Source organism: Cydia pomonella, chromosome 1, assembly GCF_033807575.1.
Source record: "Cydia pomonella isolate Wapato2018A chromosome 1, ilCydPomo1, whole genome shotgun sequence".
Taxonomy (NCBI): Eukaryota; Metazoa; Arthropoda; class Insecta; order Lepidoptera; family Tortricidae; genus Cydia; species Cydia pomonella.
Genome location: NC_084703.1, coordinates 9,740,264 through 9,755,769, shown reverse-complemented (window position 1 = coordinate 9,755,769; position 15,506 = coordinate 9,740,264). Strand labels below are relative to the sequence as shown.

At 36.6% G+C, this 15,506-nt stretch overlaps 1 protein-coding gene across 8 annotated transcripts in view; it reads left to right on the top strand.

The window, feature by feature from the left end:
* The first annotated feature begins 1,301 nt into the window (after window positions 1–1,301).
* Window positions 1,302–15,506, top strand: part of LOC133532249 (gamma-aminobutyric acid receptor subunit beta) — a 36,524-nt gene continuing 22,319 nt past the window's right edge. For 2 of the 8 annotated variants that reach the window (XM_061871015.1, XM_061870937.1), the window contains exon 1: window positions 1,304–2,148. In XM_061871015.1, the coding sequence (XP_061726999.1) occupies window positions 2,069–2,148 (80 nt within the window). In that variant the 5' untranslated portion in view covers window positions 1,304–2,068. Of the gene's footprint in view, window positions 2,149–15,506 lie in introns of all 8 variants that reach the window. The other 6 variants (XM_061871101.1, XM_061870872.1, XM_061871408.1 and 3 more) reach the window with 6 other exon arrangements.

The following is a 15,506-nucleotide window of genomic DNA, read 5'->3' as shown; positions in this document are numbered from 1 at the left end:
GAAGTGTTGACATCTTCAAAGCCACCTGACTGACTGACCTTTTTATTGACTTATGCCGGCACTCAAATTGATTTTTAATTTAATTTTCTAGGGTATATTTAAGAATAAACGAGTAGCTACTTATTCGCAATGATAATTGCGATATGAATAAGTGTACTCCAACGTAACAACCATTATAGAGTCTGTTATTGGTCTCTATTTTGAATTTGATATAAATTAATCGAATCCGCTATCAATATAACATTGACTGTAGGTTACCAGTACCAGGTACCAATCAATAGCTAACTGACAAATGGATTTATTCCAATTTTACTTATCGGATTGATTTTAATATCGCCAGTTTTAATTAAGCAACCAGTCTGTCAATTCTATAAAATCTATATTCCTTTTTTTATGACGAGCATTAGTAATTATTAATTAAAGTTTCAGATTAAAAAACAACGAAGGAAAGTGGAATAGAACATCTTCAATATCTTCATTCAACAATAAATTCATCTACACTGACTGTGAGTAAAAGTTTACGAACAAACTGTTATTCCCTGAATCTGAGGGAACTCGCCGTACGGTCTCCGAGAATTAAAGTACAATAAACGTAAGTACTTATAACTGTAAACTCTACTCCATTCATCCCAGCTCCTCATGTCAGACATGAAATGAAAAACAAATGACATTCAAAATGTAGTCATTTTGTATGAGACTGTTACTGAAGACAGATCAGTCACACGAGTGAACTTAAAGGTGCCGTTCAGATTCAGACTACATATATGAACATTAGGTAGGTCGGCAGTAATTTTGGCCAACGTCTCTTGTTTTCAGACAAACAACGAGGTAACATTAAGTCTGTTTAATATGACTAGCTACAAGACTAGCCCTAAGATTGTAAATTTCACAGTGATGTTAGCCGCATTAGCATAATTTGGGAGTATTATTTCCCTTATCGAATGTTACCATAGTCTGTTCCAGCTTATTGCCGCCGCATTACTGGTGCGATTTTGGCGAACGTCACTAAAATTTTCAAAGAAATTGCCAGACACAGCGGCGACATTAACGTCGCCACAGTAATGTCGCAACAGTAATGCAACTGCAGTTGACATCCGAATGTCAACTTTAAGCACTTGTCACGGCAGATAGTGCCTATTAAGTGCATTAGGAAATCGCGTGCAAGCTTCTAGTTACAGACAATCTAGTGCATTATTATCCCGCGCCTGCGACAGAGTGTTTACACTATTTAGTATTTACACACGCTGCGGCGTTAAATCATTGTTATTATTATATGTCAAAAACACAACAGAATAAAAATACGTAGGATATTTGCAAAGTAACTAAGAAAGCGTGGTCACTTATTAATTTCCAAGAAACACCCACCCGTTTATCAAATGTTACCAAGGGATCAATTTTTGATCGTTTTTATTACTTCAGGGACTTTCATGGTTTTTCTAATAGGAAGTGCACCAATAAGGCAATTTATCGATATGTGTATTAAGTGGAAAAAAGAACAGGTTTACGAGTTTCATGACATATCTCTAACCTAACCATTTTCCAGGTTTCTCGTTCGGGAAGAACTTTATCATAAAAATCTGTTGTTAGCTTACGGTCTGCTACCTTTTCGTCTGAGTTAAGTTGATGTCATTGGAATAGTTTTGCCAACCCACCAAATTTTATAGAAACTAATTAAAAATATATTACACAAATGATTTCGAATGTAAAAGTCAAGCAGTTCTTTAAGTGGACAAATCTTTGGCAAAAAAGATGCAATATATTGAGATATATATTTTGTGAGGTGTCGCGCGCAGGTTTGAAGTTTTAATGTGAAGGAGTCCGGTAGTAGTAATTAGGAGGTGAGTACGCGTCGCAGCGGCTGCGGCGGCGCGACGGTCGATAGCTGGAGCGACAGGCGGTACCGTCCCGGGTCACGCCTGCCAGATCGATAGCGGCACGGCGGGGGCGGAGGACCCGAACCCGGCATTACTCGCGCCGCCACGGCAGACGAGACACCTAGTCCGCCGCGAGATCGGCGGCAGGCGAGCGCGGCCGGGGCACGACGCTCCATGCGACCTCCGCTCGCGACATGAGCGGCGCCCGCCCCCGCAGCGCGCCCCTGCTCCTGGCGCTCGCAGCCGCCTTTCTCCCGCAAGCCAACCATGTCGCGTAAGTATACGAGCAATACGAATCCCATCAAATGTGTCGCTGACGTAAACTTTGCTCTAGCGTAATAAATCACAGCGCGGCAATTAAATGGAATACACGGTTTTTGTTAGTTCTTATATTATTTCTAAAAAATAATACGGTATAAAACAAGTTGTGCGTCTAAGGGATAACGATTTACAACACTTTGGACAATATTTTTTTTTATGGCTGAACATAAAATTTATCCGGTAAATTAGAATGTGTTATATAAACCATTGAGTAACAAATTGTCAATAGTTTCTATTTGGTTTTATTCAATAACTTATACGATGTGTGAATAAGTATATCAAGTGTGAAATATAATTTTTATTACGGTTCTAAATTTACTTTACTAAAGATTACAAATATACACAGTATATAAATCGCCATCAAGTACGCTGTTAGACAAAACACAAGTATGATAACGAGTAAGTTTAATGTATAAGTATTAGACCCACTTTTATCGAATCGCAAAAGAAGACACTGTATTGGGACTTCAATAAGATTCGCGATCTTTGAGGGCGTCGGGGCATGCTAATGACGTTAGCATATTAAAGTCGTATAATAAAGCAATAAAATTTAATTAAGTCATCTTATTACTTCCTTTTTCCGGCTACAAAAAATACAATAAACATTATAAACCATATACTTATAAGCAGACCTTTTGCGACGAATAAATATCTAATTCGTAAATTAACCAAATCTCAGTGATTCCTACAGTCATTTAACTTAAGGTTAATTATATTTACACCTTAACACACAATCCTCTTGTTTTGATGACCAATTAGAATCTCCCAATAAACACGTGATGTGAACCTGTAAAATGAATAGAAAGAAATTTATTGAAAGGCCGATTTTAGTATAAACACAAATATATAATATGTATTTAACAACTTATTCGTACTTTACGTAAACGTTTTATATGAGCGGATCTTTAAGTGCTTTTATTCAGAATTAAACAATTCTATCAATATTTATTATTAACTCCATGTCCAAAAACCTGTAACAGTAGTTTGCGTAAATATAGTATAAACATATAGAATTTAAAATGCGTACCAACATCAACGTATATGATGCTACGTGTTGTTTAAGATAAATATTATCAACACTAACATATCGTGATCAATACTAGTGACATTGCAGTCTAATAGTCATGAAGGAATAGCAAATTTTGTTTTTGTTGATTCAAATAATGAAAGTACAGACACGGACTTTAATCCGTTACTTGATAAACAAATTATCTTGAACCCTAAATGGATCAACAATTAAAGCTTGTGACCGTACCTATAAATGGTTTAATCTAATTTAGTTGTTTTTTACACGTTAGAGAAAGCATAATCTTGCAGAAAGCCGGTATTTGCATACTCAGACTCAGACCACAAAGGCACGAGCACTCACGCGACGCAGTTGAACATGTCGTAGCTATCACGCGAACTTCTACTTAACAATCTACCAGCCGATTCCACTTGAAACCCTGTAATTCCGACTCAAATCATATTACAACCTAAGGTGCGGTGCAAAGCTACCGACGATTGCGCCAGTAATTCATAAAAAGTCACATAGAAAAGCGAAGGTAGCTTATCTCAAACTATTTAGGTACAAGTACTTTAAGTAACTCTTGATGCTGAGCAACTGAAACCTAATTCAAGAACACAAATTACAATCAGCCTAACAACATCAGTGTAGGTCAAGATAAAATATTAAACTACAAACGTGAATGTGTGTGCTGCGTGACAGCCTTTCCATCTTCACCACTTAGATGGTTGGCAGTCCTCAACTGTGTGTGTTCCCCCAAAACTCCTGCCTACTGTGAAACGACAGTTCCCGAGTTCTGACCAGATACGATTTTCAAACCTTCAAGAGCGTATTCCGACCTTAAACGCCGGCAATGCATTTGTAACCCCTCTGGTGTTGCATCTGTCCATGGGCGTCGGTAATTGCTTACCATAATTCGATGCTCTTATAGTTATCATGCAAGTAAAACAAATTGTTACGAACAACAAAATTATCGTGATACTCACAAAATGCATTACATATTAAGAGTGCTTAAATCTTCAACTTCAGACAAAATGTCGCTAAAATTAGCTGTATTTTTACGTATGAATAAGTCGCATCAGGTGTTCTATCGATACAGCTTTGCAGACATCCCGAGTATACGTAGCTGTATTGACATCTAAAGGTTGCCGGTCTGATTCTAAAATCGCAGCTGCCGATATTCGAAATACTGGGGATAGATATTCAGTAACGTCGGATATTCAACTTCAAACTGTATTTAAATCTATGCGAAATCCGACTTTGAATCTATTCGGGCTTTATTGCAATAGTTTGCTTTGAAATTTATCTGCAATGACCATTTGACTTTTATTATTTAACTATCCAGACTTATTTAACTATGCGAAAAGGTTAAGTATTTTACAAAATACGCGACAATGATGCGTTAATCTATTCGTTCGTCTTAAAACAAAAATTTACACACGCATCATAGATAATTCAACGTTTGCAAAATCAAAAAGTTTTCTTTTGGGTTTTTAATGTTTACGCCGTTTTGAATTTTTATAACGTTAATAACAAACTGTTATTAATTTCTCTTAAAATGTTTAGTTCTCAATTACTTTAAAAATGCGCCTATACTATGTTATAAAAAAAAATTCGCTGTAAAAAGTATCGGTTTCAAAATAATATTAAAGCAACTTAAATATTCATCTTACATTTAACATGTTATGTTTATCATGCGGTACATTAAATGTTAAAAGAGCGAGGAAAATTGTTACCACTTGATGCAAGGAAAATGATGTCTTATTGGCAAAATTACAAGGGCAAAAATCGGCAGGCGACGTATATCCAGGGGCCGCGCTGCGCGGTGGGTTAGCTACGCCCTGGCTCCGGGACTGCTTCTATTTTTAGATAGCTGAAAAAGACATCAAGTCCTTTACGAAATACAAATTACATTTATATTTTGCTTGTGCATAGAGCTACACCTGAGCCTTACATCATATATTTATGAATATGTTATTCTGTTTATGTGTGCTTAAAAGTATCGAATAATTAAATGGTTTATTTTTTACGAGGCAAAAGGCTTAGTTTAGCCATAAATATTATGAGTAACACTATAGTAAAACAGATGTTATTGCAAATAAAGTTTGGAGTTAAGAAATATCGTTCCTGTAATGTAACCCGTGCCGTACAGATTCAAGGTCAATTATCTTTGTTTAATGTAAACATGACTATTAAATTTTTGTCCTATTATAGGTAGCTTTCTTGTTTGGAACATGTGTACGTTTTGGAGCATTCTAGGAGTAAAAGAGACTACCTGATCTTTGGGCGCGAGAGGCTCTCTCGCTCTGTCTCGCAGGCGCGTCGGGTCGCGCCGGTCCGGGCATTCGCCAGCTCCACGTAGCCTTCCTTTTCGTTTTCGCACACCAAAGTAAAAATGGGCATCTTCGAAAATACGCTTGCAGACATCAGTAAAATGAAGTCACATAACAGAATCAGAATTATTTATATAGTCAGATTAAACATTTAGTAAATCCTCGAATTCACATGCTGTGAGTATCGATGAAATGTATAATGAGTTTTCCTAAGTGTATCTCGACAAATCGAACGCTGAATCCGGCATTATATTATTATTTCTGTCCTACTTTTAGTAATCGATGTCCGGCATCTAAATGTTTTCTTGCCCATTATCGAATTCGAACTTTACGAGCAGGTATGTGAATTGTAAATGCAAATAATTCAGTTATATACTACAACGATTGATAGCTTTTTTTAGAGCAAGGAAAAATATATAGTGGTCACGTAATGTACTTAATATTGTGAGTGAAGTACAAGTACAGAACGGAAGCACAACACTGATATTAAGAAATGTCTATTAATTTACGTTTGTTAAATTTGTTGAGATTTTAAACAAACGGGTGTAATGTTACTGCGTGGCAAATTGAACTGAGCCAAATGGACCTAGCGGGATTAACTCGGCCTTTCGGCTTCATTTATGCACAATCGCGTGCGCGAAACCGTTATAGCGAAGGTTGTTAGCTTGCTGCCATTTCATACGGTCGGCCGAATGTCCGAATAATGTCGTTGGCGTCGTACTCGTACGTTTTGTCCGCGGCAATAGCAGCCCGTCACAATGGCGCAGTACGGTAAGGGTGCGCTCTGACAAACACTGAATACGATGACTTATATCTAGTACAGTCAGCATCAAAAGTAGCTGATGAAACAACGCGCCAAAAGTATTTGAAATTCGGGATAACTTTTCCAAATATAGATACATTTCTACATTTCTAGAATTCGCGTTCTAAAGTATATCTTTTACAGTCTTTGTTGTTCTATATTATAGACATCACTTTTTGTTAAGCTGTTACAGGATGGTAGATACTTATGAAGCGTTATTTGATCCGCTACTTCTGATGCTGACTGTACCTATAGCAACTAAATGTTGCACAAGAGTAAGTGTCTTTTACGGATACTGGAAAGCGATATGTAAACATACTACATACCTATACGAGGCCTGGACGTTAGTGAGATGACGATATGAATTGTGCTGGTGTCCGACCTGCTCATTACCTTACGCAAGGTCTCTACCGCAGAAGCCGCAATTAGGTGGTTGAGAGACCAGCATATATGCGATACTTTAGGGTTACAGCCGCTGCCGCTACCGTCCCATTTGCCAGTGGATGAGGGTCATACCATTGTGCCTCTTGCGGTAGTCGCGTACCAGGCCGGGTGGTTCAAACCACGCTGCCCCGACGAAGGCTACACTGCCTACTTCTGCTCAGCAGGCGGAAGCTAACCGTCAGTCTAAGGGGAATTGTTATCTAATAAGGTTGAGCAGTTACTAGAGAGGAAAGCGTGGAACCAGAAACCAGATTATGTTGGCAAGAGGCAAGAGTATGGGTTTCCTGAGAGGATGGTGGATCGAGGAGCCAGTTTTGTACCTGACGGCAGAGCGATTCGTTCCACAATCGGTGTGTGGATTTTTCGGTCAACGGTTTTTAGTTTTCAACTTTAAAATTAAAAATAAAACCCTATTTAAAAATATATAACACAATCGTTTGATATATACAGCGAAACGGTATAAAACACGTAAGTAAAGTTAAACGTGTGTGTGGGGAATAGAGTGGTCAATTTGTGCAGCTAAAGTAATTAAGAGCAATTTGTTACAATGCAGTTTTGTTGAGGTACACAATGGCATAACTAACCATGGCAAATATATCCATCGTCAGCATTCTTCGTTCGTTTTTTCTGGCACGGATTCGTCTATGAAATAACAGTATGTAGTGTAACAGTAATGAGTGCAATTAGGCTTTTTTTCACGGAAATAGAATGACAAATTGACAATATTTTAAGATTATATCAAATCGTCTAAGTAGTTTTATTTGTCAAAGACCTGTGTAAGTATTGGTATAATGGTATTTAAAAAAATGGTTGAAGAAAGAAACTCAAACACGCTAGCTCGTGATTAAATGGCGTGCGAGGCATTCGCCGCCTTTGGTTGAATAGAAAAAGTAAACCAATATTGTGACCTGGCTTCAAAAGAAATAGTTGGTAGATTATTTAATTTTCAATACCTAGTAGCCATTCGTAAAAAAGTTTCATTTTTAAATGGTATGAAATCTTACCTAAGCTATATGTCTATTATAAAGTCCATTGCGCATTAATTTTAACGCTAGTTTAAGTTTTCACTCGCTTAACATTTTATTCTTCAATATTAGCAATGCACAAATAGGTTCTCTTTGTTTAGGTTAAGGTTGACTAAAAGTGAGAGAGGCGGCCTCCATCTCTAATAATAAATCCTTTCATGTTCATTTCTGTTTTACTGCATTTTATTTTTGTCCGACTGCGCTTGAACACAACCTTAACCGAAGTGAACAAGGCTTGTGGAAATAGATTGAATCAGTGAACTTCACTATTAATAAAGACCTGACCTTTTCCACATGTCTATCGAGCTCCCCTCTGTTTAGAACTTGGGGACATATATTTCAGATTCAAGGTGAGTTCCTTGAGCTCCAGTTGAATATTGCTAAAGTACAAAGAATTCAGCAATCATTTGGAGATTTTAGTTCCTACAAAATTGACATAGAAGTTAACAGTTTTTTTTAATATCCTACAAGCATTCAAAACCTTGTAACGTATTGTGGCATATAGATAATATTTTTTATTTCATTGTTTTTTAAATTAAGCTATTTAGGGACATCGTTCTTGAGTGTATTAATTAGACGTCCACTTGTCCGTCCACACATTAAAATCGCTTGCGTTTTCAGGGTTCTATAGTCAATTAGGAACCCCTCTAGTGTTACGGGGTGTCCATGGGAAACAGTAAGTAACCGTTTGCCTCCTATATCTTAAAAAAGATTTTCCACGTCCGTCTGTCTGTCCGTCCAAGGGTTTGCTTCGTGATCGTAAGAATCTCTTTGAAGAATAGGGTGGCTTGAAGTGAATAATGTCGAACTTAATTGCTTCAAAAGAAATAAAATATAAGCTACTACAAAATGAGTATACAATTTTTTAGTCTATCGCGAACAGATAAATAAGCGGCCAGGGAAATTGCTACGTAATATTTTTTATAAACGAATAGCGGTTGTAGTATAGGTAGGCCCCTGGGGTTTTTATAGTGGTCACGGCATGAAATTGTGCCAATTTATTCCATAACTTAATTATGCAAAAATAAAATAGGAAACTCTGTTGTGGTGAAACTTAAACGCGCTTTATTTTATGATCTATTCATGCACTTAGTACCTAGTGCACTATCGGCTAACTTCAGAAGGTTATGTATGTAAGTACCTGCTTTCAGAAATCTAAATCGATGCGGTCAAGGTGTTAAACTCTGATACTGAACTACTGATATAATCTGATAATTATACTGTCTCGATATATCCTACTATGTCTTAGAGGTGCCTTTTGAAAAAAAAAACATATCCATCCTTTAGTTACGGCTAAGCATTAGCAAAAGCATAGATATACCTACGCAACTATTATAATATTATTATAATTATATTGCTCAAAAATACTTCATTTCATATTAGAGGGAAATTGGCCACATTAGTATCAGTTACTAAGCTGATATATATTTTGTTGACTGTACGTTTCTACGAAAGTTAAGCATATAAGTAATTCGTGCATTTTGAATACTAGTGGCTCTGTGGATGTGTGTGTGTGTGTGTGCGTGTGTGTGTGTGTGGTGTGTGTGTGTGTGTGTGTGGTGTGGATAGCTTAAAACTGAATAAAGGTATAGCTCCGCCATTTAAAAAAAAATCCAAAAACTGGTGCGACAAAAAAATCTATATAATTATTCAACCTAATCACAAAATTTCACGATGCTCGGTTTATAATTGCGGCCTGTAGAGGAGAACATCCGGACATACGAAAACATTTTTTCCCAAGCTGAAACAGAGATCTTCGCTTACGCTCAATCAAATAGACTGGTTCTGCAGGATGCATATTTTGAGATCCACATATACATATATAACAATTTGACGGTGACGTTATCGGATCAGAATCAGGGCCCCGATTTTTTAATTTCGAGCGCTCGATTTCGTGTGGCTGCCTTCATTGTATCTCCACTTCTAGGCATTTAAAGTTTTACTGATATAATTGAAAAGGAGTAGTTATTCCCTATTTATATTGCTCATATTTCAAAAATATCAATTCGCCGCTTTCCACAGATTTGAGAGTGACGAAATCGAGCGCTCGAAATTCAAAAATTGGCTCCCAGATCTTAGCGTTGTCTGTTATTTGTATTTCGTACAATCGTGATATAATAGAGAGCTTTTCAGTCGAGTACCGTGTTTAGGCAACGAAGTTTGCTGAGTTGCCTAAGTAAGGTACGAGATTGCAAAGCTTGATTATATCACTATTGTATACAATACTATTTCTACGAGTCACCAAAATAGTTATTTACGATACAAGTGCAGAAAATAGAAAATTCGCAACGAGTGGTGATAAATTAAAACAAGACCGAAGGGAGTTACGAATCGACTAAAATGTAGTACAGCGATATAAACGCACGAGCCCCCGGCCGGCCGTCCCTCGTTCTATGGGTGCGCGGCGGCACATAATTGGTCAATTTTTTTACAGTTGTCTACAACTTTTATTTTAGTTGAGTTGGGCGCCCATACATGAAAGGTATGCATGTATAGTTTGGTATACGAAATCTTATTTCAATCATTACAGTCGATAAGTAAAAAACGTTCTTATAGCACTACCGATAAGGGTTCAATATTAAAATGGAACCTTAAAAATTGTTCGGAAGACAGCGCTGGTATAAAAAAAAACTCGGTGGGGTCTATAAAGTGAGGAGATATTTTACTCCAGGGTACTGCTACTATAGAAATAGCAAATCAGACCCCTTTGGGCAGGTGTTCAACCTTACACCCTAGAACCTACATGGTCGCGTTCTGAGCGGTTTAAGAAGAACTTCCTCGGGACCCTCCGGCTTGAAATGAGCTCCCTACCGAGGTTTTCTCGAGGCTACGGTATGGGGTTTAAAAAAAGAATGTACATGTTTTTAAAGGGACGGCAAAGCGCATGTCACCTCTGAAAATGCAGGCGTTTATAGGCTACAGTGACTGCTACTAACAAGGATTTGTTCGCCACCTACGTGGTATATGAAAAAAAAACACTTAATCCGTTCGTGCCAGCTCTCCTGAATTACTCCTGAACTATAGAGTGACATCTTCATGTACTCATCTCTAGGTAAACTGTGTTTTTATAGGTGCAGTAAAATTAACTTTTAATTAACTAAGTTCTAAGTTCAGAATGTTGAAACAACAAACAACGTTAATTTATTTGTATACTTAAGGTTCCCTAAACACACTACACTAAATATTCAGGAAAGAGTTCTTCATGACTTGAGTAGGTAGGTACTTAAGTGATTCGAGAACTAAATATATTATTCTTCTTAGGTTATTCCACCCCTCAATTTGGTTTTAACGGATCCTGCTGGAATTAGTAAAATCAAGATTAATATCCGCAGCCAGCATTCCTAATCGATGAAACGTGAATAACTTCCGATCTCGAAGTAAAGGATCAATTTGAGCGCGCCTTATCTGATCAAATTGGGAGGACTAGCCTTTTTTTGATTATAAGGAAATTAAATTTAAATATAATTTTCAATCACTGTTTTTTTAAGTAGTTTGTGCAACAGGCCCACAACATAAAAAGCGAACATAATTTTGTGAACATAATAAGCGTTCGTAAAATTGTAGGGCAGAAGTTACAGAACCAGACAAAGTCGAGTTTTGTAAAATTCTCCTTATTTCGGAAATTTAAGAACCCTTGTTATATACTGGGCACACAATATTACCAGACATCCACATTATTCTAAGACAGCTGCGAACACCTAATATGGTAGATAAAATCGAAGTAAGTAAAGAGTAAATCTTTTTATTTTTTTTGTATGTATATTTATTAAATACAACACTTGTAAGTATTCTATTGTACGAATTCATAATAATAAATGATTTTGATTGATTGGTTGATTTCTACCTAGCGGTTCTTGATGCGTTCCTAATGAGCCTAAATTGGATTCTTTGAATTTTTTATGCATCATCAGATCAGCTCCATGTTAGCATATTTATCAATTGTCATCGAAATTATAGAAGTATACGAAATTTCAAGTGGCTCATATTCAAGTTTTAAGATTTGAAGCAAACATACTCGTACAAATAAATATATTCGCAGTGAAGCTAAATAAAAGGAGTTATTCCCACTAGTTACCACCAAGTTGTTACCAGTGGTAACTACTTGGTGGTAACTAGTGGGAATAACCAATAAAAGTGTGTAATAAAAATATACTTTTATTACACAGTATGGTGACTTTAAGCGTTTGTAAGACGTCTGTCAATGACTATCATTTGTGACTTTTGTAGTGCTACAATGCGTAAGTATACTCAGAAAAAATTAAGATATAATAACAAGACGAAAATGCTGGTCACCGTGCGAATTATTGGTAGTAAATGGCCTTTGAAATTAGGTTCGCCATTTATACATTAGTGTGTTGTGTAATAAAAGAAATCATAATTTTAAATATACCTACAGGCATCGATCAGACACAAATTTACGAATCATAATATATAGCACGTTTAATTATTCATTAGGCTTAATATAAAAATGTAATTAATAGATACGTACGATTAGTGTAGACCAGGTATCTTTTGTTCGTGTTTATAATGCCGCCAGTAGCAACCGCTCAACCACGTTTTGTGGTCAGGGCCTAGCGTAGTGTTTAAATTATAACGCGCCCGAGGGACTTCGTTGTTGTCACAGTGCCCTGTTTAGTTAATTAGTTAGATGGTCGCTAAATTTAATCTGAACTTCGCTCGTTTGATATGGAGATGTGGATTCAAAATATTGAACATTTATTTATATAATAAATATGAGAATGGTTGAAGAATGTTTCGTCCACATAACCAATCTTTGAAGTGGAAGCGTTTTCTGCCTTAGCGTATATTCGTGTTTTAACTTGCAATATTTACCTAATTATTATTAGGGAACCTAATTACAACATATAAGTCCTATTTAGATACTTACCTGTCAGCTTATTATATTTTTGAAAACCCTGATCACATTTATTGGAACTTTATTCGTTCCTATTGAATTGACCCCATAGTACGAACAGAGATGCCCTGTATTATAAAAAAAATAGACGGAATTATAAAGAAAACTGTTATGACTGTCGGAAAAATGTTGGAATGGTGTTATAAATGTTGGTACATTGGTGACGCTTATGAAATAACTCAATTAATACAAAGTTCAAAATTGTCCCTAATGTCCCTATTCTCCTTCGTTGACGGTATTTTTTCTGCAAAACAAATTTTCCTATGTTCTTTTTTTGCAGAAATATACGGTTAAAGTGCCGAATATTCGGCAAATACTTCTTGTTATGTTTGTCTTGTTTAATGAAACACTGCAGAACTTCAAGTGTTCCGTTTTCCGGCTGCCATTACGCATGTGATGACATGAAGAATCCATATAATGTTTTGAGAGTATTGAAATTTTGTTTGCGAGTTCCTTGCCTTTAACATACATTTAATTGAAGCGTTTTAAAATGGTTAATTAGAATGATAGTGATGAATCAAATAATACGGCGGAATATTCGGTTCGGTAAGATCCGAACGGAACATTCCGCCGAATAATCGTATTCGGCAAACTTCATATTCGGACCATCTCTACTGAATATCGATTTATTATAACGTCACGGAAACTCTGTGTCCCGATAGCAACGGATCGGATTCGTAATAAAATAACGCCATATAAAAGTTTGCTGGCTTACAACACAATAGATAAACGTTGTTCAATGCATTCTCTTGTCTTTCCGTCTGGATCTATAAATAAAAGAATCAGTTTTCTATTGACAACTTTCAGCCGTTACACATGTTACGCTGTCGTTGGACAGTTTTCCGATCACTAAGAGTCACGAGACGTGTAATAGGAATATTTATTACATTTCTATTTTCTTTTATCTCTCAATCACTCTATCTTTTTCTGAAAGTCCCCCTAGTATTGTTCGTAGCGTCCATGTTTTGCTCAGCATTCTAAAGGTTTGAAGTATTCTGGTGCATTCGTGCAGGATTGAGCTGACCAACATGTTTGGGATAAAGTCTGCTCGCCAAATTCACTAAATAATATAGACACCATTTTTTTAAGGGCAATCATATTTTCTGTCACCCAAATTAGTGCGTAATCTTTCAATTTATATCCCCTAATTTACGACATACATACCTTGCCACGAAGTTCCGTTTTAAGTGACATATTATACGTCACCCATACTTAAATCGCAGGAACCGCTGTTTTTTGCATTTTTGGCGAAATGATGTAGCCGCATTTCAAAGTTTTTTTTTTTTATACGATCAGCGTCACTTTTTTGACCTTTTGCGGATGCTCATATCTTTAAGATATTTTAAATAGTTTTGCTGTCAAGTTTGAATGAAGCTCAGCTGAATCAAGCTGAGCTCTGTAAGATTTTGCCCCTCAGCGAGTCGTCATTTTCTTTAATCGAGCTCTCTCAGAAAACTGGCTAACGCTGGAATGTTTCCGTCAATAAGACCTTCTTCGTCTCGTAACACACCTTTGTTATAATGGGAATAAGGATGTGTGCCGATATATTTTACTATCTAATTGATGTACTACGCTTAGAACGTTTTGACAAATCCGGAGGTGCGAAGGGTGTGCTTTCGGTACAATGATTTATTATGTTTAAAGGGGGAATCTCAAATCGTACTTTATTTATGTCATACTATTATATGCCTTAAGAACTATTTCTTGAATAAAAAATTACTATACATTTGAATGCACTATGATAATTTCAGGTCTAATGAACAATGAAGTGAAAATATTTAAAGTATTTTCGCTTCGCTTTAAGGCGAATGAGTTAATATTCAATGTGACTACGCTTCGAATAGTAATTTAGTGTTCACATGTTCAAGTAACTAACAGCCCCGCGGCTCTATTATAAATGCATACCTTTCCGTGGCTTGATTCGCTCACGTTGAAGGAGTAATCACCATTGCCCCACTTACCAGTGATAATGCATCTCATCAATATGCAATCAGCTTTGATCTCTCCAGCTCACACTTTGATCTTCATCTAATTGGTTCACTTTTACACCTCACCACCAATATCTAATCGAATGCCAGCGAGGTGCGAGATTCAATTTTTTGATTTTAAAAATTATTATAAGAGTAAGGTACTTTAAATTTTTTTTATGGATTTTGTGTTTATCTCCTAACTCTTATTGACCGCGTAGGTCTGCATTTTAGCTTGGGCAAAAATGCTTTCGTATGTCCGGATGTTCTCCTCCCATTTCTCAACCGATTTTCGTGGAATTTTGTGAGCAAGTTCGGCAGTTAGATTTTTTTCTGTCGCTTCGTTTTTTGAAAACTGTTCAAAATGGCGAAATTGTCATGAAATGCAGTCTAGGGTACTTAAGACTTGTGAGTTTTCTGTGAGAAAGACGGAGTCAGTATTTTTTATTTTGACATTTACTAACCTTATGAAGCTAATCGCGAGGTACCTCACAGAACCACTAGTAATAATTAAAATATCAAACTGAGGGGCATAGCGATGACGTGTAGTTCAGAGTCAGTATTTTTGTATTCAGTACTGAGGAGCATCACTAACAGTCAGTCGCTAAGCGCAAGGCATACAGTGCGCACATAACTAACTAGTATCGATATATACAGGATGTTTATTTAGTCACCTGCAATAATTTACGGGGTAAATATTATAGGTCATACTGAGCAAATTTTACTATGGGACTCAGTAGTGCGCCGTCATCATTGCTAATATCGGCACTGTTAGTGTACTTAATGATATATTGAGCATATTGGTTGTCAGTAAGTTCG